This window comes from Zonotrichia leucophrys, chromosome 2 (assembly GCF_028769735.1).
Source record: "Zonotrichia leucophrys gambelii isolate GWCS_2022_RI chromosome 2, RI_Zleu_2.0, whole genome shotgun sequence".
Classification (NCBI taxonomy): Eukaryota; Metazoa; Chordata; class Aves; order Passeriformes; family Passerellidae; genus Zonotrichia; species Zonotrichia leucophrys.
In genome coordinates, this window is record NC_088171.1 from 43,196,485 (window position 1) to 43,220,928 (window position 24,444).

The 24,444-nt window shown below is 41.6% G+C and overlaps 2 protein-coding genes across 3 annotated transcripts in view; one reads left to right on the forward strand and one right to left on the reverse strand.

The window, feature by feature from the left end:
- The window catches only part of ANO10 (anoctamin 10), a 122,178-nt gene extending 108,343 nt beyond the window's left edge, over positions 1 to 13,835 (forward strand). For both annotated transcript variants that reach the window (XM_064704730.1, XM_064704729.1), the window contains exon 13: positions 12,976 to 13,835. In XM_064704730.1, coding sequence (XP_064560800.1) covers positions 12,976 to 13,011 — 36 coding nt within the window. In that variant the 3' untranslated portion in view covers positions 13,012 to 13,835. The remainder of the gene's footprint in view (positions 1 to 12,975) is intronic.
- Positions 13,836 to 17,925: 4,090 nt separating this feature from the next.
- SNRK (SNF related kinase) overlaps positions 17,926 to 24,444 on the reverse strand; it is a 39,969-nt gene continuing 33,450 nt past the window's right edge. The window contains exon 7 of the mRNA XM_064704731.1: positions 17,926 to 21,748. Within this exon, the coding sequence (XP_064560801.1) occupies positions 20,530 to 21,748 (1,219 nt within the window). The 3' untranslated portion in view covers positions 17,926 to 20,529. The remainder of the gene's footprint in view (positions 21,749 to 24,444) is intronic.

Genomic DNA, 24,444 nt, shown 5'->3' on the forward strand with positions numbered 1-24,444 from the left:
TGAATAGTTTGAAATAAATTGAATAACTGAGGAGGTCAGTTTCTATGAAAGGGGTGGGGGTTGGTACCACCATCTTCTTAAGGTGGTGGATTTTTTCAAAAGGTAAGGTTACTTTTTATATATAAAAGAGGAGTAAATCTGCTAAGTAGATGAGGTTCTTGTGACTCTTGGTCCTTCCTGTTTCTGACTGGAGAAATTTTATCAAATTAATCAGCCTGTGTTTTTCCTCTTTGGGGAGATGGAAAGGTCTGCTCTTAACACATTCTAGTTAACATTTGGTAACCAGTAGTGAAGTAAATTCCTAATGAAATGAAAGACAGATTGGTGTGGGTTGGTAGAAGTACTGTTGAGTAAAGCCAGAATTTAACTGGTCTGCCAGTTGAGAAACTCTTAAGTGGCTAAATTAGACTTGCATGTGGCAAGAAGACACCTTTCTTCTGCAGGTAGGACACACCCAGAGCTTCCCTTACTTGTTTTTAACATGGTGATGTTGAAATTACCAGACCAAATCATTAATTAGTTTATCCAGTAACTTCTCTGGGAATGATCTGTCCTCTTGTTTCCATGTTAAGTATATGAAAGTGTTTGGAGCAACAATTAATGGGAGCAGTTCCTTACTTGCTGTATCAATTAGTTTTAAGCTTATCTCATCAATAGGGAGGATTTTCATATCTGCTTCACAAATGAGATTATTTTTAATGCCACTGTGAATCTTCCAGTTTGTTGCATAAGCATTTAATATAACAGCATTTATGAGGATCATAGTGATTCCAAGCTGTATTTTCCTTTCTATTTTTTCACTGATCAGCAGAAATCATGAAAGGAGATTCAGCCATTCACTAACACAGGACAAAACCCTCTTTTCTTCTTTTTAGTCAAACCCCTGCAGATTTCAGAAGAGAGAAAACTTATTTAAGGTGTTATTATATATCCTTTTCCCAATAGTATTGGTGATTATTCCCATGTCACAGAAAGATGAAACGAAGTCAAGAAGCAAATTCAGCGGATAGCAATTTCAATGGGATATGTTTCTTTGATCAAAAGTTAATAGGAAGGCAAAATTCTAATATAATTACGTGAAAGTTATATGAGATTCATGCCAAGTAATACAGAATAACATATATAATACATATTTTAAATTAGTGCTCAATGCTAATTATGTACTGCCTGCTGAAAAACTTCTTTTCTGGACTGAAGTATGAATTCCCTATAACATTATGGTAGCAATATTGGCCAGTTCCCAAATTTCACTGTTACAAATGAGGAAGGCATTGGGAGGAGAATTTTTAGGGTAGCAAAAACCAACACATGGAAACCAAAACCTAACAGCCTCCCATTAATATTATGGATAATGCCCCTTTAAATACAAACTGTTAAAGTCTTCTTTATGAATTCATTTTCTTTATTTTTAGATCGATAAATAGATACAGTATACAGGTACAGAGAGAGAGAGCGAGAGTTTGGGTGTGTGCATTCTATTCAGATCCTTGGTAGATGCATTCTTACACTGGCTTACTGTAAACCACAGCCTCTGCTGTATTTTCTTTTACCACTAATAATTATTGTAATTTCCTATTAGTAAGGGAAATTATGTTGCTGTCATTTTAATACATAAGAGATATTTGCTTAAGTTTATTGAAGAAGTCTTTTGCTGTGGTTGTGAAATGTTACTGTTTTCAAAAAGGGTGTAACTAATGGCCATGGTTCCTGCAGTTCTGTTGGTTCTATAATGGTGTGTCTTTACTTTCTGATTGTTTCCAGTGCCAAGAATGAGGCAGGAGCATGTGAGCACTGACATATTATCAAGCGCAAAGTGCAGAAAATGGATTTCTGCAGCTTGTTAATATTTTGCAATTATTTGTCCTGCCCTAGCTTGCATATTTGATTTGCCCTGAAGGATCTCTGGAAATGTGTGTTCACCTTCCATCTTATACCATCACAAAAATTTGCTGTGAATTAGCTAGGTGACTCACTGAATAATATTGACTCACTTTACTGATGCAAAATCATATGATGTTTTCAGCATTTATTTAGAGTCTTTTCACAGCACTTACTGGCATGTTTTTTAAAATTCGGTTAGTTTGACAGATGTAACAACTTATTTTATAAAGGTCTTACTATAAAATTCACACGACAACATATTTTCTTACAAATGGTAATGTTGTACACTGTTTCTATAGCAGTTGGACACTTTTGATGTGCTACAGCCGATATGTTGAAGAGAAATTGCTTTAGATGTTTGTATTGCATGCTAGATAATATATTTGTTGTGGTAGATTGAAGTTGAGGAATAGGAGTGTGATGGTATTGGTGACCCAGGGTATCCAGTAAAAGCACTTTGCAATGCATAAAAAACGTTCCAAAGCGAAGCCTTGATGTCTGATAGAATTAAATTAGTGTAGCAATTTAACATGAATCACAATAGTTAATCCCCCAGTGCATGCTGAAGCTGGCACCATTAGCTCTGATTTCCATTGAAGCAAAAGAAGGAGGTCAGTCTAGAACAGCAGCTGGACTGGAGCTGCATGTATCTGTTCCACACATTCATTTCTAGGCTTCAGTTTATTGTCTGGCTTTAAGCAGCCCCTCAGAGCAGAGCCCCAGAGCAGGGCTGTGCTGGCAATACTTTGTCCTTCCTTTGGTTCCCACTGCTCCTGAAAGGCAGAGCAGGACAATGGGAGAGGGAGGAGGAGCGGGGCTCTCTTCCCACCAGCAAGCTGCCAGCCTCCAGGGCCACTCTTCTCGGTAGCTTCCCTGCCAGCAAATCTGACCCTTAGCCACCTGTGAATTTAGAGGCAGAAAGGAAAGATTTCTCATTTTGAAGGAATTGAAAGTTAAAATATAAGGGAGAGGGACCAGCTAGGACAGTAGAACAGCAGCAAATCTGCAAGGAATAAATAAGGAAAAGAAGTAAAATGCTTTAATGAAGTGAAAATACTTAAGAAAATTAAAAAGCAGAAAAAATAAGGAGGAGTGTTACCAAGGCATATGAAAATTGACTTACCCTGTGCATGGAAAGCCTGCATAGACACAAGGTTCATGTTGACAAAGTAGAAGAGTAATTGCCATATGTGTGACCTTTTTGGTAATCATTCAGGTTTTGTTTAGAAAGTAAAAATTTTAACACTAAGTTCTAAACTTAAAACCCACAATGTTATTAAAAGAAATTCTTAAAAATGCAGATGTATTTTATACAATACATGTACTCTGCCTTTATGTATTATACTGAACAAAATTTAAATTAACAGAAAGTAACTGGGATTATAGGATTGGCAAGGCATGAAAATAATAAATTAAATAGTCAGAAATCATTCATCCATCTTTTTTCAATTTAAACCTCATCCCAAAATCTTTTTCTGTAGTTTCTCAGTTACATAGCATAGGGTGTTCAAAGGCACTAAAGCAGATCTCAGAAAGAGAATAAACGCTAATACTCAACGTACCTACAGGTCATTGTTTGTCTTTATATTACAGAGCTGCTTAAAATATCATCTCTCTTCAGACTGAAAATAGTAGCTCTTATACAGCTTTAATTTGCTCTTTATTGCAAAAGAATTTCATAAAGCTTTGCGAAGAAATTGCTGGTGGTATTAAAGGCAGAAAGGCACAGAGTTTTGTGAGGATCTGATACAGTGGAGGTAGCTCTGAACAGGAGGCTGTAGAGGCAGAGCGCTTCATCACTTCAAAACAAGGGTGGTGAGCAGCAAAGAGATTTTCTTCCCACTAATGTGTTGGAAAAAGGGAAAAAGTATTTTGTTCAGTCCTAACACAGGAAGCATACAAAGACAAAGTCTGGTTTCACTGAAGTAAAAGAGCACTTTGCCATTGCCTTCATGGAAATCAGACCTTTACCCCTTGCTAAGTTGTTCAAAATTGCAACAGGCTTAGCAGGGCAATTCATAAAGATTATAAATCTGTAAATATTGCCATACCTATAATTTAGGACTATGTCAGCTGTTACAACTTTACTCATTTTGAAGATATGCAGTTGTAAACTACCAAACCAACCTTTTACTCTCCTACCTGCTTATTAGACAGACTTTTGTAGTGCAGTGAGGGTCATGCTCTCTGTCCAGGTGTGCCCCTTCAATGAAAATGGCACATTTGGTCAGCTGTGTCCTTTGTGTATAATTGCATCCTGGTGCCTAAACCTCTAAAGTGGCAACATGCAGATGTCTGGGATGGGGTGAAAAGCAGGAATAACATTTATCTCTCCATCTTCTGCCTATGCTTTGTTCAAGAACTTCCTGAGCCAGATCAAACCATAAATCCACCATAACTAATTTGAGTTACTGACTTTATCTGATCAGACACATACCAACCTAAATATAGATTTAAGAGCAAATCAATAGCCTGTAATCAGCTGATGCTTGTGTTTGGCCCAGTATTTAAGGGTAAACTATTTCTTTCTATGGGTGCATAGTCTTCCCAAAGAGCTGGGAATGTGGCAGGATGCCTTTTCACAGGTATGTCTGGTGAAGGAAGAAATTCTTTCAGTGGTGCCACTGCCATTTAAAGACCTATTTAGCACACTTTAACATTCACAGAGTTGATTGCTTCAGAGTATTTATAAAATTACTGTAACTAGAAGTTGTTTACTGGCTCTATGTTGATTATTTTTCACTAGACTGTAACCAGGCAATTGCAGAGCCCTCACAGGAAGTAGAAAAGAGAAAAGTAAGAATGAAAATATTACTCAAAATTATATTGTAATAACATGTGCTTGGGTCAGGAGAGCTTCTGCAGGGGAGGAAAACAAATAAGATTGCCTGGCAGGTCCCTTCATTGCTGGCCTGGGACTCCTTGCCTAATAAACTCCTGAGCAGAATTGAAAATAATTCTTCATCAAATAATCTAAACATTGACTAGTTTTTCCTAACTTACTTACTGTATTAAAATATTTTTTTAATATTCTGGTGACAGTTAATGTAGAATTACACTTACTTTTCATGCTGATACAAGAGATAAACAAAGAGGCAAATTTCCTCTTAGAACAAACTCCCTTCACAAGAGTGGTTACTTTCCCTATGTGTCTGCCCAGCACTGAAGTCTGATTTCTTAACGTGTTGTTTTTACTTCAGATACACTATAAAGTTTTCTACTTCTGTTTTTCAGACATTTGATTTCTCTGGCATTTTCAGACATATTTGTGAGGCTGAAATTTCTTGCCTGCCACAAAGAAATGGAAATTTTGTACTTGCAGTGTTGTGGCTGCTGTGTGGTAGCAGGACAGAGGACACCATGCCCCCTGCAAATCTTTCTGCTTATTTATGTCAGATTTATGGTACAAATGGTAATTTCCAAAGATAGTGCCTGAGGTTGGGTTCTTAATTTCATATCTGGATGCTGATCTAGATTACCCAGTTAATGTCCTGCATAGAAGAGTAAAGTTCTTATCTTGTTACTGGTTTTATTTGAAACCAAGTTGGGCTCTTTATGACTCCACAAATTAGGAAATTTGGAGAGAAATGTGAACCCAGGGTAAAACTGAGACCAGCTGGGCTTGGGCTGGGGCTTGCCATGCCTTTGTGTCCACTGGCAGAGCAGAGGCTGGGTAGGACTTTGGTACTGCTTAGATGTTGGGGTTTATGTGCCTGGGGTCCAGGGATGACTAACTTTGTGTCCAGAAAGTAGTGGAATATATTTTTTTTGTCTTCTGAGGGTTGAGCATAATTCATTTTGAGAGACTCTGTTTTTCACACAGTCTGTTCCCTGCTGTTGCATGGATTACAGGGAGACACGTTCATGCTCTTTTGAGTTTTTCCTCTGCTCATTTTGTGGCATTAAATAGTTTAAACTGGTCTCTTGCCTTTTGTACAATAGATTTGCTAAAGGATGTTGGCAAGAGCTGTGGGTTTTGGCCTGTGCAACACCGGAATTGATGCTGTGTGGTCTCCCCTGGCTGAACCTCTGTGTGACGTGGGTTTGTGCACTCGAGGGAGGCTTGTGTCTGTGACCCAGCAGGTTCCTTCCAGCTTTAAGCTGGAAAAAATGGAAGCACAGAGAGTCTGAAAGCACACATAGTCTGAAACGTGTCTTCTGCAGAAGCTGTAGTGAGCTGTGTGTTTTTCCATCACCCAAGCAGTTGGCCACTTGAGCAGTGTGAGGAGGAAGGACTCTCCCTGTCCCCCTGCAGTGCCACCACCACTGCCAGCACTGCTCCAGGGGCTGTCTGGCTGCTTTCAGCAGAGTGAGTGCAAGGCATGTGAGCTTCAGTGGCAAATTAGGGCAGATTGAGCTGCCTGCTTGTTAGCCAGCCTTTTACTGCTGTCACAGCACCACAGAATGGGTCAGTTGGAGGAAACCTCTGGGATCAGCCAGTCCAACCTCCCTGCTCAAGCAGGGACCCCAGAGCATGCTCCTTAGGACTCTGTCCAGATGGCTTTTTGAGTATCTCCAGGGAAGGAGATTACAGTTGGTATAAAGCTAACACAGCTATGTCTGCAGTTAAGCCTCAGTGTCAGCCATATCCATATATTAGGAATTTGTGTCCAAAAGACTCGTTAAACTCTCCAAGTGCTGAGTATTTCTCTTCCCGAGGGGATGTGCCTGCTCACCTTGCTTAGTGAAAAAGCTTGTTAAACTTCAGAGAGGCAGAATAGTGTGGTTCACTCATTTTCTCCTGATGGTAGCTAGTAATAGGAAGCAGGTAATTACATCCTCCAAAACCCCTGAGAAAAGGAATTGTATCATTGCTCACCCTGAAACCATTAAAGCATTGTTGATGTGCTGTTAACCTAGGGGCCAACTGCACCCTTAAACCATAGTGATGTCTGCATGACCCAGGGCACAGAACTAAAGAAATGAGTGTGGGACTGCACAGGCCATCCCCCTGCTTTGAGATGTCACCAAGGTCATGTCACATTGCACATTTTTGCATCATTGCTTTCATAGCCAGTCGATAGTTTCTGACTCCAAAATCTATTGACCAGCTGCTGATTGGGTGAGAGGTAATTGCATAAGCTAAAGGGAGAGCATCCCTTGGGCTGGGCTGGCATCCTGGGAGGGTGGTTTGGGCACACACTCCTCATCAGGCATTCACATGTTTTTTAACATTGTATTTATCTGTCACTTGGCAACTGTTTGGCCAGTTATGGTGAAAAAAGTTAGGAAATATGAGCTACATGAGGACAAAAATAATGTAAATTATTTTGAGGGGCAGAATGCATAAGCTATATTCTGAAGAAAATACTATTAGACTGTCTTGTGTGACTTCCACTATTCTTCATTTTTGTGCTGTCTGCTGAACTAAAATAAGGTTCAGCAAAGGGTGACTAATACTGTAAGAATATTGTAATGAGTATTAATTAATACTTTGCAATTTAAATGAGAGACAATCTGAAGTAGATCAGGAAAAAATCTTGGAAAAAAAATGTACTACGAATGGGGTTGCTTTGACTGCAATTCCTCACAGTGCTATTAATCAGGTACAATACTCCAAGGCACAAATTATGTGATTCTGCAAGTTTTCCTGACTCTGCACTTACTAATTTTGCAAATCTTTTGTTTCATTATCACTGGCTTTGTACTTTGTATTCTATCTTGAATTAGGCATACAAGAAAGGAAAGAAGAGTTGTTTTTTTTTTTTTTTTTGCTCCTTCCCATTACTTCCTATTTCTTGTAGCAGTTCCCATTTTGGGTCTGTGGAGTCCAGGCAAACTTCCTGTCACAATTCCTGTAGAAACAACTGTAAAAATCTCTCAGAAGGTCAGTGGTCCTACTTCCTGCTCAGGACAGGATTGGCACCAGATTTATACCCTAGGGCTGTGGGAGGGTGCGGTTTCCTGTCAGGTGCTTTGAGGACAGAGACTCCAAAACCTCCCTGGGCCTCTGCTGCAGTGCTTAGTTGTCCTTGTAGTGAAATGTTTTGTGCTGGGGCTTTCTTGGCTTATTTTTTAATGGCCACTTCATTTTTTGTTCTCTGATTGTGCACCCTGGCCAAGACCCAGATTCCATCTTCTTGCTGACCTCCTTGTAGATATGGGCAGTTATCTCAGGGCATGTGCACCTCCCTGCCCCTCTTGGATTCCACAGTTAGCTTGGCAGAGTGGATCAATATCCTTCTTATACTGGAGGGCCCAAAACTAGATACAGTCTTTTCGGTGTAGCCTAGAAGTAAGGAGATTACTAAATATTCCTCAAAAATTTAAATTACTGTAATTGCTCACAGTCCTTGTGAGAGTGACATTTCAGGATTTGTTTCTTTGTTATCTTCAGTTTAAAATTTTTCTTGCTTTTTTATTAAAAATCTGCATCTGACTGTTTAATGCTCATGTGTGGCTTTCCTGTATATAGAGGGTTTTTTCCACTGGGTTGCAGCATCACAGGGCCATTGGTCTTGGCTCTGGGAGATGAGGAAGTTGTGAAACTGTTCCTGCAAGTCTTTTATCATACTACTGAAGTAGGGGAGAAGCTGTATTCCAGAAATCAATAGCTTTCAAGAAGAATGAGGGGTTGTGCAGGATGACTTAACTGAAAATAAGCATTCAGTGTTGCATTGTGGCTGTGTGGTCCTGGGATTTATAAACAAGAGTGTACTAGTACAGAGACTGGTTATTACTGCTGTCAAGAAGCATCAGTTACCATCTCCAGCTAAGGAAACAAACATGTTGCTGGAAAAGTGGTCAGAGTCAGAAATGCAGCTTAAAAGCAACCCAAGCCCAGAGTCCTGAAGCACCATTTGCTGCAGGGTGTTCAGTGCCACAGACAGAAACCCTGAGGGAAGATTTGTCATTCCAGGTATGAAGCTACCGTAACCTTACACCATTATAATCAGTGAGGACAAATTTCCATTGAATAAGCTTTTAAACGGTTTACACAGAATAAAGTGGAAGAGACTTACTGAGTTTTGAAGTGGGTGTTAATTTGCCTCTTCTGTAACTGGTTGGTACTTACAGATGAAGCTGATGCGGTTCTTGAGACAGCTCAAGAGCCAAGAAGCTGCTATTATTGTGATTGGACACCATTACAAAAGAAGAATTTAATATATATCTGTCATGTTTTCATATTATAATTAATGCTAGAAAGTGGGAAAGATACCATGTACCACTGCTCTTTCTAACTGCTTATGAGCTGTTCCACATGGTGTATACAGGAAAACCAGAAGATGAGGTTGCTGATAAAAAACATCTTCTTTCATGTATTCTTATATTTAATATAAACTATTTACATATCTGTTCTTCATATGTACAAACTTATGTGTACATTGAGTATGTATACATGAGTATTTACCTGTGGAAAAGCACCAGTCCAGTGAGTCAATAGATCCTGGTTTCTTTGGTTTTCACTTTTATACGCTTTCTGTGTTTTAAATTGTTTTCCTCAGGTTGTGGTTGAATTGTCAGTTGGCATTAACACACACAGTGGTAAAATTAGGAGTAGTTAGAGGCTGACTTACCAGGTCTGGGCATAACTGGAAAATAACAGTGTTGTAAGCATCTGACACAGAGCTCAGCAAGGGCAGTAAATCAACATTAAAGCAGCAAAGGCAGTTAGTGTCTGTTAAATGTTGGCTGTCCTACAGAAACCATAAAGGAAAGGTGGGAGAGTCTGATTAGGTTGTGAGTGTGTGCAGAACCAGCACTGGGGCAGCAGGAATGCTGGGTTCCAGTGCTGGGGAACCAAGCCCTGGCACTGCTCTGCTAAATCCCTTGGCAGCTCCTGGGGTTTTGCTGTAGTTGAGGTCTCTGGTGCAGCTGTGTATTTCTGTTATTTCATGGTTTTAGCAATTTATTTTGTATTTTGGTATTGTTGGCAGCACTAAATCACATGTTTAGGCTTCCATAGCCCCTCTAACTGGAGAACTACCCTGTACACTGAGGTTGGTGTTTCTGGAGCCCACAAAGGAAGTAGCCTGATTTCCATGCTTGGTATACAGCTCTGTGTGTGGTGTGAAAGGATCTGTTCCGTTTTAATAAAGTCCTTTCAGAAAATTTAATGTTGAAATGTAGGAAAATCTAAGTAATTGGTAAAGCCTATTTGTAAACCACATTAAAGGGGTTTTGCTATTTCTCCTGGAAGTACTGTCTAATTATATTACATGTGCTTTACAAGGAAATTTAAACTTAATAAAATGGAAATAGCAAATCTATTGAATTACAGCAGATAAATATTTAGAGCATTTCCTAATAGTAGAATGTTAGGATAAACAACACTGTAGCCCCACTAAAATTAATACCAGTTTAAACACGTTTCACTCATGTATTGCATGCACAGGCTGCTGTTGCTAAGGGTGCTGCATAAAACAGAGCATTAACCATAAACCTTTCACTAGTAACTCTCAGCTGATAATAAATGAAGAATGGCTTCTTGAGCCAACTCATTTCTTAGCTGTGCCTCTGATAGCTCACAGAGGCTTTTAATACCCCTCAAATGAGTGAGGTTTGTCGTCCTGTATCTAGTAGGTTTAACAAGTAGATCAAGACATTTTTAATATCTCTCTTCCATATTTTTAAAATACTTCTTAAAGCTTACAAAGAAATGTCTTTTTGAGGGAAGAGCAGTAAACTCGGCCCCACAGGTTCCCCAGTGAACCTGTTGGGACTGTCAAGGGAAAAGTGATCTTAAAAGGTACCTCATCAATTCCCTTTCTCAGCAATAAAAATTTAAAAATACACTCCCTTTCCCATATGTTGTCTTAGAGAAATATTTTCCCATTGAGCAGGAACATTTACTTTTGCAGTAAATAAGAAAGAAAATTGTAAAATTCTTCAGCCTGAACTTGGCAAGGAATTTCTCTGTTTAAAGGTGCCACCACATGTTGCTTGCCCAAGTGATAGCTCTTGGGGGAGCCTGCTGCTGCCAGGTACTGCCAAATACATTTTGCTATTAGAAACTATAAAGAAGAAATTAAATACACAGCTCTTGGGGTTCTCACGTGGCTTATGATTCATTTCCTGCAATATGTGTATGACTGCATTTGGACTGGTTTTGCCCAGCCCTTGTGTGCCATGTGAAGCTATTTTAGGAGGTTTTTCTACTCACTGGCCTGCTCAAGAAGCTGGGATATTTGTTTGTTCATGCCATGTATTTTAAATATGATAGCATAAGATTGCCAGGAGAAGACAATCCTAGTTTAAGATTAGCTCAGTTAAAATTAGGAGGGCCTTCAAAAATAAATGAGAGGTGTCCAGCTTTTACAGAGTTTTTGGACAGATTACATTTAGTCATCATTAGCACTCGTGCTTGGTTTTTTTCCAGACTTTGGCAAGCCCTGCAGAGATCAGAGAATAAAAATACCTTTCCAGTCTTCTGCATTCCTCATCAATCCCCATACAATTACACCAGTACTCAGAATTTATGAAAATCATTCTAAAATAAGAGAATGTTTGTATTTGATGGATCAGGAACTGAATGAAGGTGCTGTCTTCTGTGTCTATGTTTTTGTAATAGGAGGAAAAGACACTTTAATTAAAGATGCTATCATTTTATTGAGACATTTATTTAAATAAGTGAATCAGGATGTAGAAGAGGAATCTATCTGTATTCCAGCCTTTAGCTGTGGCGTTTTTCCCTGCACTGTTGCTATGGAGAAGCATATAAATATTTGTATCACAAACTAATTTTACTTCACTTATAGATGGCATGGAAATACAGATAAAAATGGTAAAGAGAAGTTGTTGTAGGTGTGTTTTAGCATGCAGAGTAGTGTTTTGGAATAGCTTCAGACCCAGACTAGCAGCAAAGAAGAGGTAGAAGGTGCTCTGTTGAAGCATCTGACATCTTTGTATCCTGTGGGATAGAAACTGAATGATAGTGTACACTTTATTTGCAGCTTTGTCTTTTCCAATTTTGTTATAGCATTTTTAGATACTTCTCTTTCTAATAGCTCTTATGTCATGGGCCGTTTCTATGAGATCAAATACAAATGCAAAAGAAACAACTTTAGCTCAGTAGCACATGTCCATCCTCCACTGGGGGAATGACACAGAACCACACAGCAGCTTAGGAGTTGAAAGCTGCATAAATTGTTTCTTCATATGATCATTCACATTTTTTCATGTCCAGCCTTTTTCTTTCCTGCCTTGCCAAATTGGCTCCAAGGAGGCAGTGATGCTGGGCATGAGTGAACTGCAGCAGTGCTGGGCATCTCCTTGCCTCTGCTCCTCTGCCTGTGCTTTGGGCTGCTCTCCCTCTCGTCTCCTTCCTGAGACTGTCGTCTCTGTCTTTTTTCTTCGGGGCACTTCAGTCACTCTGACTGTGGTATATTTCTTGGTATATCAGGGTGGTTCCAGACATTGCCAGGCCCTTGGCTGACACCCCCCAGGTGATGTGTGAGGGATGCCTTCGGCACAGTTTGAGCTCTTTCTTGTAGCCTCTGTAAGTTCTGGGTTATGAAACATTCTCTTTAACAAGAAGCTTCACAGGGCAGCTCTGTTTTCTTTTACTCAGCAGATATTTTCATCACCTGGGATTGTTCTCCTGGTTTCACATGGTGACATGTCTCTGGTGACATCCTAGGATAATGAAAACAAAACTGGTTATCAACAGGATTGGAAATAACACGTATCACCAGAGCAGTCTGCTACCTCCTTCTTATATCACAGGATGTTTTTTATTTAATTTCACAACAACAGAAATACTGAATAACAGTTAACAGATTGTTGCAATGGGAAGTGGGGGCAGCAGTTTGTCAGTTCATTGACCTTTTGAGATCAGCTTAAAAGCCTAAATATTTAGGGATAAATGACTTTCACATAAGGGATTATTCATCACAAAAATAATTAACATACAAATTGCATTGCCATTTGATGAGTGTTTTGGTGGACAAAAGTATTGCCTCTGTTAAAATCGTGTATTTTGTAAAAATCAGACATGACAGACTAGTGGATTTTGTTTTTAAATGCTCAAGCTCTTTTTTCGGTGTGGTTTTATTAGTCAGCTGGATTCTGGAGTGTCCTGGGCTCTAGCTGCTTTGGTAATTCCTCCTGCTGCCGCTGCACTCAGCTTCCCTCTCTGCTCTTCTCTCCTGGCAGCAAATGCAGCTGGCGGCGGAGTCGCTCAAGGAGTAAACACGGAGGAATGAGGATGACTAAGGCGCTCACAGGCGAGGCGGAGCCAGCGTGTGTGGCGCTCGGAGTGCACCCTCCGCCATCTACTGAGTAGGTGGCACCTGCTTATGTGAAACTTGGTAAATAATCTTTGCCTGACACTGTAAAAAACTGTGTTTTCTCCTGCTCTCTTTGTTTCTCATATGCAATTGCTTGTGAAGGTAACACCAAATAAAGCACTCCAGCTCATGCCAGGTCTGGATAAAGTCTGCCAGACTCCCTGTGCTTTGAGTGATTGAAAACAGATCCTGTGAGGAAGCATCCAGAAGCTCACTAGAATTTTCAACTGCAACTTTCTAAAGGGGAAAAAAAAGCAGACTATTATTTAATTTACTCTCCCTTTATGGTTATTGCCCCTTCTGTTCCTTCATTACAATAGCTAATCAATCCTCTGTTATTTCAAAGATTTGCTTATTAGCTACTGCTTGTCCACAGCAAATTAATTTAAGTATGTTATACATTTCATAGAGAACAACAATGTATTTCATTATGTGATCTGAGAAATAGTTGAACATAAATATTTATAGAGTATGTATTATATAGTCCTGTTTGCTAGTTCTCTAAATAGGTCCCAGCTAAAATCTTTTCAAAAGCTAGGTAAAAAAAAATTAGTAGGAAACAGATTGCTGCTGATCAGTGACTTATGAAGTATATTTATTTTCTAATTTATGTTGGATTTTGGTATCACTCCCCTGGATTCTGAACTGCAGTATTGTATGAATGGATCTTCTGGTTAAATGAACTAAGAGCAAACAGATCAATTAAAGTTGATACTTGATACACCAGTACTTGTGTTTGTAGTGAATATCTGATTTGGTTTTCCTTGCATTTCACAGAAAGGTAGCTGTCCTAATGTTTCTTTGTTTTCTGACAGTAATAGGACAAAATCTACAGTGTTTGCTCCTGTGACCTTGAGACAGTTTATTTTTGGCTGCTCTGATGTTCAGTTTTGCTAGATGTGACTGTATGTGGTACTTGCTGGAATTTTGTTCACAAAAATCTGCTGCTGCCATAATTAAGGTGTTTGCCTGCTTTGCACATTTCAGATTTCTGCCACAGGGCTCCCACAGCAGAATAGTATAACTAAGCCAAAATAGTATATTTTGTCTGTAACTAAAAATTAGTATTTCTCAGGCTCTGCAGGTGTGACCCAGTAAGAAATGACTGTTCTCCTGGGAAGAGGAGCAAACCTATGGTTCCTCTGTTCTTGCTTCTCCCACTGTTAGTCCCCCACGCTGCTGCTATTTCAGGGGTATTTCATGGGCTGCTGCTTTCACAGCCTGTTCCTGAGGCAGTGGCAGGGCTGGGGCTGCACAAGCTCTGCCCTGAGGATCTCTGAGGGAAGCATGTCACCCTTCCTGCAGTGCTGTAGAGATCCCAAAACCAGTTGTTTTCTTAGGAGGCAGTCAGTGTTTTCTTCATGAAAACTCCCCATCTTTGCAGTGCTGCCCACTTTGGTCTGAAGTAGCTCATGTTTCTTCAAGTTTTAACTGCCTGGTCAGTGGTTTTGAGTGAGCAGTTCCAGAGAAGAAAAATCCATGGGTCTGGCTCCTGTTGGAGTATGTTCTTGTGACCTTGCACCCATTTTGAAGGGATTCTGCTGTTTTGCTAAGTGATGGTGGTCTGGGAGCATGAAGTTGGCGTGCTTTGCTGATGGCAGCTGTATCAGGTGTCTGGAATAACTTTCTAAGATGGCTTAGAAGAGGAATCAAGTCGTGTGTCAACTGTGATCGTGTGAAGCAAGCAAGTCCCCTTCTGCAAAACCGACTCCGTGGTTTTCCTTGTGGGATCCATTTATTTTGTTTTCTGTGGATTAACAGGAAAATCTCTAGTGAGGTGTAAGTACCCAGTGACTTCAGTAGTGTTGGCTGTTGCCTTTGCCTTGGGCAATCCCTTCACTTCTGCTTAGTTTCCTTATCTAGAAACAGGGATAATACTGTTCTTAGGTGCTTTCTCCACCAGAAGTGAGGAGGTATGGAGGAATTCTGACCTTCAGTGGTGTGAGAAGTATGGAACTCCTTTGTTTTATAGGGATTAAAGTTTGTTCCACATACATGGTCATGAGAGAGACTGTTCCTGTCCTAAAACACACACTTTAACCTGCTGAGAAATGTTCCCTCATAGGGCTAAGTAGTATTTTGTCACTGAACTGAAATTTAGCTCCTATTCTTTCGTGTGCAGCTCTTTGTTCTTTCCTGGGGAGGGGTTCCTGTGTTTCATACTGTCTGGTGTACTGGGTTTTGTCTTTTGGGTTTTTTATACATTCATGGTGGCATCTATTTTCATTTCTCATTTGAGAGGAAAAAGTCTTTCTGTGCTCCTGAATGTGTTGTTTCCTTTCTGCTGTAGGTGCACCTGTAAAAATGGTGGGATGCCAGGGATGAAACTCACTGACCAAAATCAGTTGTCAGGTGACAATGTCAGAAAGAATGAGGTATTTATCAGTAGCTGCCATTCACAAGGTATGGAATCTGAATGTCTGTTCCCAGGTCCAGGCAGGGTCCCTTACCAGCTGAGAGCCTCACACCTCTAGACAGCTGTGGCTCTGGGCCTGCACTCCTGCAGGCCACCAGAGAGTTCTGTATGGCCACTGTGTGGCAGTTCTGCCAGTGCCTGAGTTTAAGCCATAAAATAAGTTTATTTCTGGTCTCAAGCTTCAGGAAAAACCAAGCATGAGGCTGGAGCACGCTGTTTGGGAAGATGACTGTGTGGGAGAAGCCTGTATCTGTCTGTTAAGACTTGGATTTTACAAATCTCCTTAGCAGCAGCACTAACAATCCAAGAAAGCTGTTCTTAAGAAGGGCACTCATAAACCACTTGCTGGTGATACAAGAGTTCTCTCATCAGGTTCCTTGTGAGTGCAGGTCTAATTGTGTGGCCCAGAGGGATCTCCAGATATCTACTGAGGAGAACACTTATTACATGGAAAGGTTCCACTGTAGCAGGCAAGCAGTTATGGATATTTTAGCCTACCTGGGCCTGAGGGAATTGATCTTGAATCTCATTCAGAGAAATTTGAGTTTGTTTCCTTATTCATGTAAGCAAAGCCGCCCCTGGGAACAATGCCTGCTACTGTGATGTGCTTTCTTCAGGACAGCTCTGCCACGCCTCACCCAGGAGCTGCAGGGGCGAGTGGCAGTGCCAGGGCTGTCAGCAGGGCCTGGTGACTCAGTGCCAGCCCTGGAGGCTGGTGCTGAGAGAGGAGGCTCTCTCTGCACCCCAGTGCTCGATACAAAGCACTGTGGTGATGGCCTCTGTCACCACTGGCATCATGAGGGCAATGCTGGGCCCATCCCAGGCTGAGGGCATGTGGCACACAAATGCCCAGAGAGAAAACCAGATCCTGCCTCCCCTGCTGTGTATTTCTCAAGGGAGAGCAGTGAGAGGGAGGAAAGAGGAAGATGTTACACAAGGGCCTGCTGAAATTAATTCCTGAGATGAATCATCTGAGAGCCTGATGAAGTCCGTGTTACCTCTCTGGGCACCTCTCTGGGCTTCTCAGGCCCAATACTTGCATTTTTGTTACAACATGATTCTTCTATCACATCTGAAAATAGAGGACATCTCATTCTTTATCCCTATGTAATAAGACTCGACTCTGTCTCTAATACAGGATTCTTGACTTGCAGAAATTGATGTCATTTTTAATACAGGCAGATAGGCCAAACTGATTCATCTTACAATTACAATTTTAAAAAATAAATAAATAGCCATAGCCTGTGGTTCAGGGAGGGAGCAGGCTAAGACAACTGCAGAGACACTGCTTTGGAGAAGGGCAGTCCAGCAGTCCCTCTAAACACCCTGTGCATGTGAGGGAGCCTGGCTGGCTGCATGCAGTCAGCAACTCAACAAGTGAGTCATTGCTACACCTTCCCAAGTACAGTCACATCAAGGTGTTACTGCTCAAACACCTTTTACTCAAAGCAAGTTCATTTGGAATTAATGACAAACAAATCAGTTCTGATTCATTCACATAAACTTAACCATGGGAAAGGCTAACAGGGTGGCTGGGGTGTCTCTGATGTATGGGGACATTCCAGCTTGCCCTTCTTCCCTGTTTATTGCTAGCCAGCTGCTTTGGGATTTTTTTGCTAATGAAAAAATCCTTTAAAAAAATCTGTCATGAAAAGTATCTGACCTGCCCCTACCAGCTACTGCAATGTTCCTTCTTGGCCTTGCACTACCCAATGTGTTACGCCTTTCCTCAGTCACAGTCACAGCCCAGCAAATTCCTTGGCCACTCCTTTCCTGCTACCACCTCCACCCTGTTCTGCAGTGCCCAGAGCTGGGAAGCTCCTCAGACAGGGCAAGGTCCCAGCTGCACAAGTGCCCTGGCCTAAAGCAGCGGTCACTTAATGCCAGGTATACAGAGAACCTGTTCCGTGCCCTTGCTCCCTGTGTCCATACCTGCCCTGGCTGGTTATGCTTTGTGCTCCAGGAGCGGCTCAATCATGGCAGCAGCAGACACCTCTGGGGGACAAGATGCCAGAAGCCAGCCCGCTCCCAGGCAGCCCTGTGCACCTCACTGCAGCTTGTGCTGGTGGGGCAAAGTGGGGCCCCCTCTATTGTTACCATTACCTGCTTTACCTTATGAAGAACCATGGTCTGGAGCTCTGCCTGAGGAACAGCTCCTCAGCCTTGAGACAAAATGTCAGCAGACGATGACTGTGACAGCTGCTAAGCCCAAATGAACGTGTTTGATCACAGCAGGAGAGCAGCTGGCAGTTCACCAAGGGCTGTCCCTCCACACACCAAGCTGGGCTCTCCCAGGGTCCCTCGCTGTTCCCAGGGGCTGCAGTGCAGGGACCAGCCTGGAGCCACCCTCACACCCCCAGCGCCAGGAGACACAAACCCCAGCCATGTGCAAGTCACCGCTTGTGCATCAGTCAGGATATCACTTTTATTAACTGGATTTTCCATTTCTGTCGCACACCATGAATGTTTGTACAATGAAAAAGCCAAACATTGCCAGAAGCAATAAGATCAGTTGATATTTCTGTACCCTCTTAACACGCATGGATTCTTCCTTGGTGAGAAATTTTTATATTTCTGTTCATTAATTCTGCTTATTTAGACTGCTACTCTTAAAATTCTGTGTCAAGATTGTCACATCTTAAATACAGATTAAGTTGCTAGAGGTACATTATTTTTTATATATTTTTATATACACACATACAGAAAAATACAAGACTAACTGTTTTTCCACAATATTTACTTTATACACTACTGTAACTATATGCAACTCTTAAAGACACGTTAAGGGGTACAAGAAACTGTTTACTTGCTCTAAATAGTTTGGTCCAATATTATCTTAATGTAGTGGTTATTCTCGCCCTTCCTTTTACGTGACGACATAACACGACGTACACCACATGCACAATCATTCACCTATCAACAGAGGGGGAGAGGACAGCACTCAGACTAACACATCTGTACACATCTGTACACCCAGAGGTCCAACCAGCCACACACAACTATAAGGCTATAATACAACTATGCAGCATAAATGGTCAACACTGCTGTTCTAAAGTGAGCACCATATATACAGTCGTATATAAAAACATTGGAAACAAAATACACCCCGGGTTAGTTAAAAGGTGCCATTCCAAGGCTGTACATATCAGGAAAGAGTATTTACAATACTTGGAAAAAAGCTGCAACAAATAAAGTTTATTGCCAATGCCCTTTATAAACTCGTCTCTTACGTGGATGTTACGCTCACTGTCTGTGAACCACACATCTTGTTTCTGGCCCTTGGTAAGATCCCTGCTCAAAAAATTCAAGCAATTATGTTCTATGGCTTCACCCACACGTCTATGCTTGTAGCTTTTAACTAAACTGCAACTAGAGATTGAAACTTAAAGAAGCACAACACTTCTCCTTTGCCTTGTTCCAGAAGCAGAGCCCCTGGCTCAGCTCACCAGGAAGGACACCCCATGCACGTCAGACTCTCTGAAGTCCTGCAGGAATCACAGCAAGAGCTGTTGTGAGCTGTGGCCATCCTGACCCAGCCGCTCTTTGGTGCTCTGCTCCCTCCACAGCAGACACAAAACTCTGTATTGACCATTCTGAAAGTGTTACAAGATGCTCAACAGTGTCAAACTCCTCTGGGACACCCAGGGTCTGCCCAGGGCGCTGCTACATAGTACCCCCCCAGTTTCACTAGAATTGCTTAGAAGACCCAGTGCACAGCATGAAAAAATAAAACATTCTTGCCCTTCCCAAAACTAGGAATCTGCAATATATTTTATTCTAGATACTAAAATTACACAAAGTTAATTCATCTGGTCAAAAGTATCCTTTTGTACAGAAATACTCTAAATCAAGACCTTGCCATGGCAATGGGAAATCTGACAGGAAGGCTCAGAGCTGTGAAAGAAACACTTTCCTACACGCTGTTTTAAATGGACTTTATGAACAAGTGCATTTCTGAGGGAAAATAAGTGATGTACATGTGGGGAACAGCAGTATTTTAAGTCCTAAAAAGAGTAATAATAACAAAACTGAGAATGACAATTTCAATGTGAATCCAATTACCTAAAGGTTTTCCATCCCTTATTGCCTTCTGGAATCTCAGGGAAGGGAGGCGAGAACAGCAGAGAAGGTTCACAAGGTAGAAACCTAAAATACTAAGTGTCATGATATACTACTAACAAAAGTAATTAATACAAATACTTTCTTTTCAGTTAGCATGTAAAAACTCAGAAGTAGACTTAATAATTTACCTTTGTTATATTAAAAAAGATTGTCTGCTTGTAATATTAACATATTTCTATGGGAGAAAGCTGCCTTACAAATCTACTTGCCTCTTTTTTTTTTTAAAGAAAACTGCCTCTGCAAAACAAGATCTTTTCGGTTTGATTTTTGAGCCACAACTTCATCTATATCATAGCTTAAGACAAATAGGTGTGGGTTTAAAATCATATTTCAATATCACTAATTTTCAGTGCATCTTTGCTTTGTACAAGCCTTGGAACATCTGAAAGCTCCCTGAAGAGTTTTCAGCATCAAAACATTATTGCTTTGGTTCTGTTTCAGACACATAGAAGTATGCCACATATCACATATTTTAGTTTTCACAGAAGGTCAGAACAAGAATTAACATTTCATAAGCAAACAAAAGCTTCTCTTTCTAGTTTAAGTGCAGAACATGAAACTTCTAAGTGCTTCATTTACATTAGGATCCAGATCTTTATTTTAATTTCATCCAGATCTTCCATAGTAAAATTATAAATGTAAAAATTACACAATAAAATATTCTGTTGTGTTGAAAAAGAAAAACATATCTGCTAGCAGCATGCAAAGACCATGCATCGTCATACCATCAAGCAAACACAAATTAAAGTATAATAAATAACTGCTTGAAGCCCACTTAAAAATCTTAAGACAACAAAAGGGGGTCCGTGACAAGGTGTTCACAGCTCTGACCAGGAAGAATGACTCTGTCCAGCGAATCGAGCTGTTCAAGTCAGGTCATTGTCAAATGACGTGACAGCAACTGGTTTGACTGGAGGTACACAGCAGCCCCTCCTTTGGGTTCCGCTGAATATTCACAGATATCTTTTCACAGAGAGGTAGTTGTAGCACATTGTTTTTCAAGTTCCTGTTCTTTAGCCGTTCCAATTCGTTTGTTGTGTCTGACATTTGGTCGGAAAAAAATTTTAGGCTGCCCAGTGATGAAGGCTGGTTTGCACTTCCGCTGGAGCTTATACACATTTTCCACGTTGATTTCTCCTGTACTTTTACACTGGAAAAGGACAGATTGTTTTGAGGATCAATAATGTATTTCGTGCTGCCGTGAATCTGTGAACCTAGACAAAGGCTCATTAGCTTCAGGCTTTCAACCAGTTCCCCTGCACTTCGGGATGAGAGCTGCATGGAGTTTCCAGACCCAGCGCATCTCCGAGTGGAACCCGAGGTGGTGTTGGTGTTCCCCCCAGAGCCACCGGAAGGACTGCCCCCACCTTTGCTGTTATCGCCCGGGCTCGTTTTGTCCACCCCTCCGTTGCCATTGCTGGGTTTGCTTTGCCCACCACCGTCCCCCTGGCTGCCCGGCGGCCCTTCGCTGCTATCCCGCCTGTGCCAGGAGTAAGTGAACCCGCTGTCCTTGTCCAGACGCCTCCTGCTCTCCGAGTCGTCATCGCTGGTTTCGGAGCTGCTGCAGCTCGAGCCCCGGCCCTGGCTTTTCCTCCGGTGGTAGCGTTTGTGCACGGTGCTGGGCGAGGCGATGTTCATCTTTAACCTGCTGAGCTTTGGGGGCAAGTTCTCGTCCATGTCAAACTCATCATCTGACTCGCCCTCCTCAAAGATCTGGTTGAGCACTGGTGCGCTCTTTCTCGAAGTAAGACGGTTTGTAACCGAAGGCTTACGACGCAGAACAACTTGAGTAGAAAGAGAAATAGGTTTTTTATCTTCCTCATCCTCCTCTTCATCCTCTTCGACTCTGAACAAGCACTTCCGGCCACTGGTAGTGGGCTTTAAGCTCACGGATGGAACTGCTGAGAGTGCTGGCCCGGCCAGTTCAGGGATCTCTTCCTTCTTGGTGGAGTCCGCGAGGGCCTTGCTCCGGTGCCCGTTGAGAACGTTCTCGGCCGTGCGGGCCGGCGAGGACTGGGGAACAGTGGCGTGGGACAGAGGGGTTGCTGTAAGGTCGTCCTCCAGATCCTGCGGCACATCGATTTTTGTCGGCCACGACTGCCTGCATAGAAAATGGAAGATAAACAGGAAGTTTACATCACGGCAGGCATTTCAGAACTTATAAGGAAGTGTAAGATCTGCACCAGAGAAGCACAAGTACTGACACACAAATTGGGCTGCTGAGTGGCATGTCTGTAAACAACAGTACTGAGTGACTGAGCACAAGGAAGTGTTCTCTGAGAATGTGCATTCCTCTGGAAATGCTGCTGTTTGAAAGGAACCATCTAGACAAGAACACAGTTTAGAAATTATGTTGGTTACTGTCAAATCAAAATTTAAGATTTCACTGCTCTCAGAAAATGAATTAAGCAATAAAAAATCCTGAAATAATTGTGTTTCAAAAAAATAATCTGAGATTGGTACAGAACCACCACTATACCTACAGGAAGGTACAAGCCTATTCAAGCACAACCTAAGGAAGATAGTATTGCAAACTACTTCTAATCTGACGCTCCTGGAGTTTTCCCCCAATATTCTTAATATAAAAATTAGGTTAGAATTAACATGAGTAAGATTGAAAAGGTGAGTCAGATGAAACAGTCTCTCATTCTCACCAAGCTCTATTCTACAAAGTTCCCTTAAACACATGCAAACTGAGATCATACATTTATTTGTCCTTAGCTGAGAATCTGGAATGATACAACTGCATGAATTGAGAACTCAAGGGGCTTAAAATATGACACTTGAATAAACTGTAAATCCAAGTTGAAAACGTATGACTCTGTAATAGCATTAGCTCAAATCAAAAGGAAAGTAACATGAGTGTCCATCAGTTTTACAAGTGGGCAGCTGGTGTCTTATCTCCAGTATCTCAAGCTACTCTCTAATGATTTGCATTTAATTTTAAATCCTAATATAGATTGTAATATTCCAGTAATGCACACAGAATAAACTTAAGAACAAAGACTGTCAGTCTTTACTCTTGCTATTTTAAAAGCCTGATCCAAAAAACCAACATCTACAGACCAACATGCTAACACTGAACAATTCTTCAACTTCTTCACTAAGCATAGGCCCCACATTTCTTGGCTTTCATGTCAAAAAGTTTGCCAATCTCTTAAATTTACATAACAAAAATACTCTCACTACTGCATGAAAAGCTGTTGTAAAGACCTCTGTTCACAAATGGACAGCCTATTACAGGACATTCCCAACCATACTTTGTGTGTGCCCAAAGAAAAGGCTGCATGGCTTCATGGCCCAGTTTATACGCAAGAGGAGGAGGAGAGCAGAGAACATTTCACACCAAGTGTGACCCCAGGTATCTGCCTGACAGGCTGCATACAAAGACACAAGGATCACATCAGTTTCCTGCTCTCTGCCACGTCAGGAGGTCAAGCTGAAGGACGAGGGAAGGCTCAGACACCCCTTTGCTGTGGCAGGACTGCATTTTCTGAAGGCTGCACAGAAAAGGCCCTGAAATGTGAGATACTGGTCTGTGCCAGGTTGTCTCCTGACAACTCTCTCTCCAGCTGTACAAACTTTGAGGAGGAGGCTGGACTAAAACCAGCAATAAACTCACCCAGCCTTGCTGCAGACTTTGCTTTGAAGCACTTGGGTCGCTTATGCTCAACCAGCAGTGGCAGAAACCTCCAAGCCAGGACCCTCCAACAGTGGGACCTGGCTGCCCACACACCTCCTAAGCGTGTGTGGTGCATTCCCTGTGTGGAGCCATGCAGGCTCCTGCCTGTCTCACTGGGAGCTGCTGGTGGCCCTCACCTGCCTCTCTCCAGTGGGGAGGGAGCTCTACCTGGAGGGAAGCAACAAAAGCAGCAGCTCTGAGCCAAGCTGCACAGACAGGAAGTGAAGCCTGGGCTGTGGTCTTCCTTGGTGTCGTGCTGGCACCCTCCCTTAGGTCCCAGCCTCCAGAAATGCTGGGAAACACTGGCCCAGTTTGCTGATGACTTGTGCTCTGCTGTGTATTTTAAACACAATTGCCTGTAATTAACAAATAGGACTTAAACATGCTAGAAACATAACTACAAACATGACAGAAAATGAAGATCTCAATCTTACAAGAACTTGCCATGCTAAAAGAACAGACTGGTTTGTCAGCAAAAATAGGAAGAGTTCTGTAGTTGTCACAATAAAGAGCAAATATAGTACCTTACAGTACTGTAGTTGCCAGGCAATAAACCTCCTCACTACAGTATGTTTATCTCTCATAGCAGCCCATGTTTGCCTCCCTTCCCTGCTGCCTCTCCCTTTATTCCCAGTGGGCCTGAGGGGAGAGAGGGACAGAAAACAAGCTCCAGGTTGGAAGTAAGTTAATTTTTTTTAATATTTTGAGGTGTCAAAATCAAAGTAATGCACTACTGAGTTGTCTGTTCTATAAGGTCATTCTATAGAAACACTTGGAATTTAGAACCATCATGGAGGCAAAGAACAGCTACTGGGGCCATAAGAGCAAGGGTTCCCAAGTTTGTGCAGATGTCTTTATTATGAAAATTCATACTCTTAGGGCAGGCTACAGCTACTCCAACTTTACTAATTCATATAATAATTTAGATTCATTGAACTTTTTGTTCCAGTTTCTTATATAACTAGAGCTGCTCTTTACTGAAAGAGTGACACTGAGGGGAAAAAAACCCAAACAATTCAAATGCCAACTTTATAGTTTTACAATTTTCATTTGAAGCTGAACTCCAGGTCTTCCTCTAGAGTAATTTGTTTTATATGTAATACTTAGTATTAGGC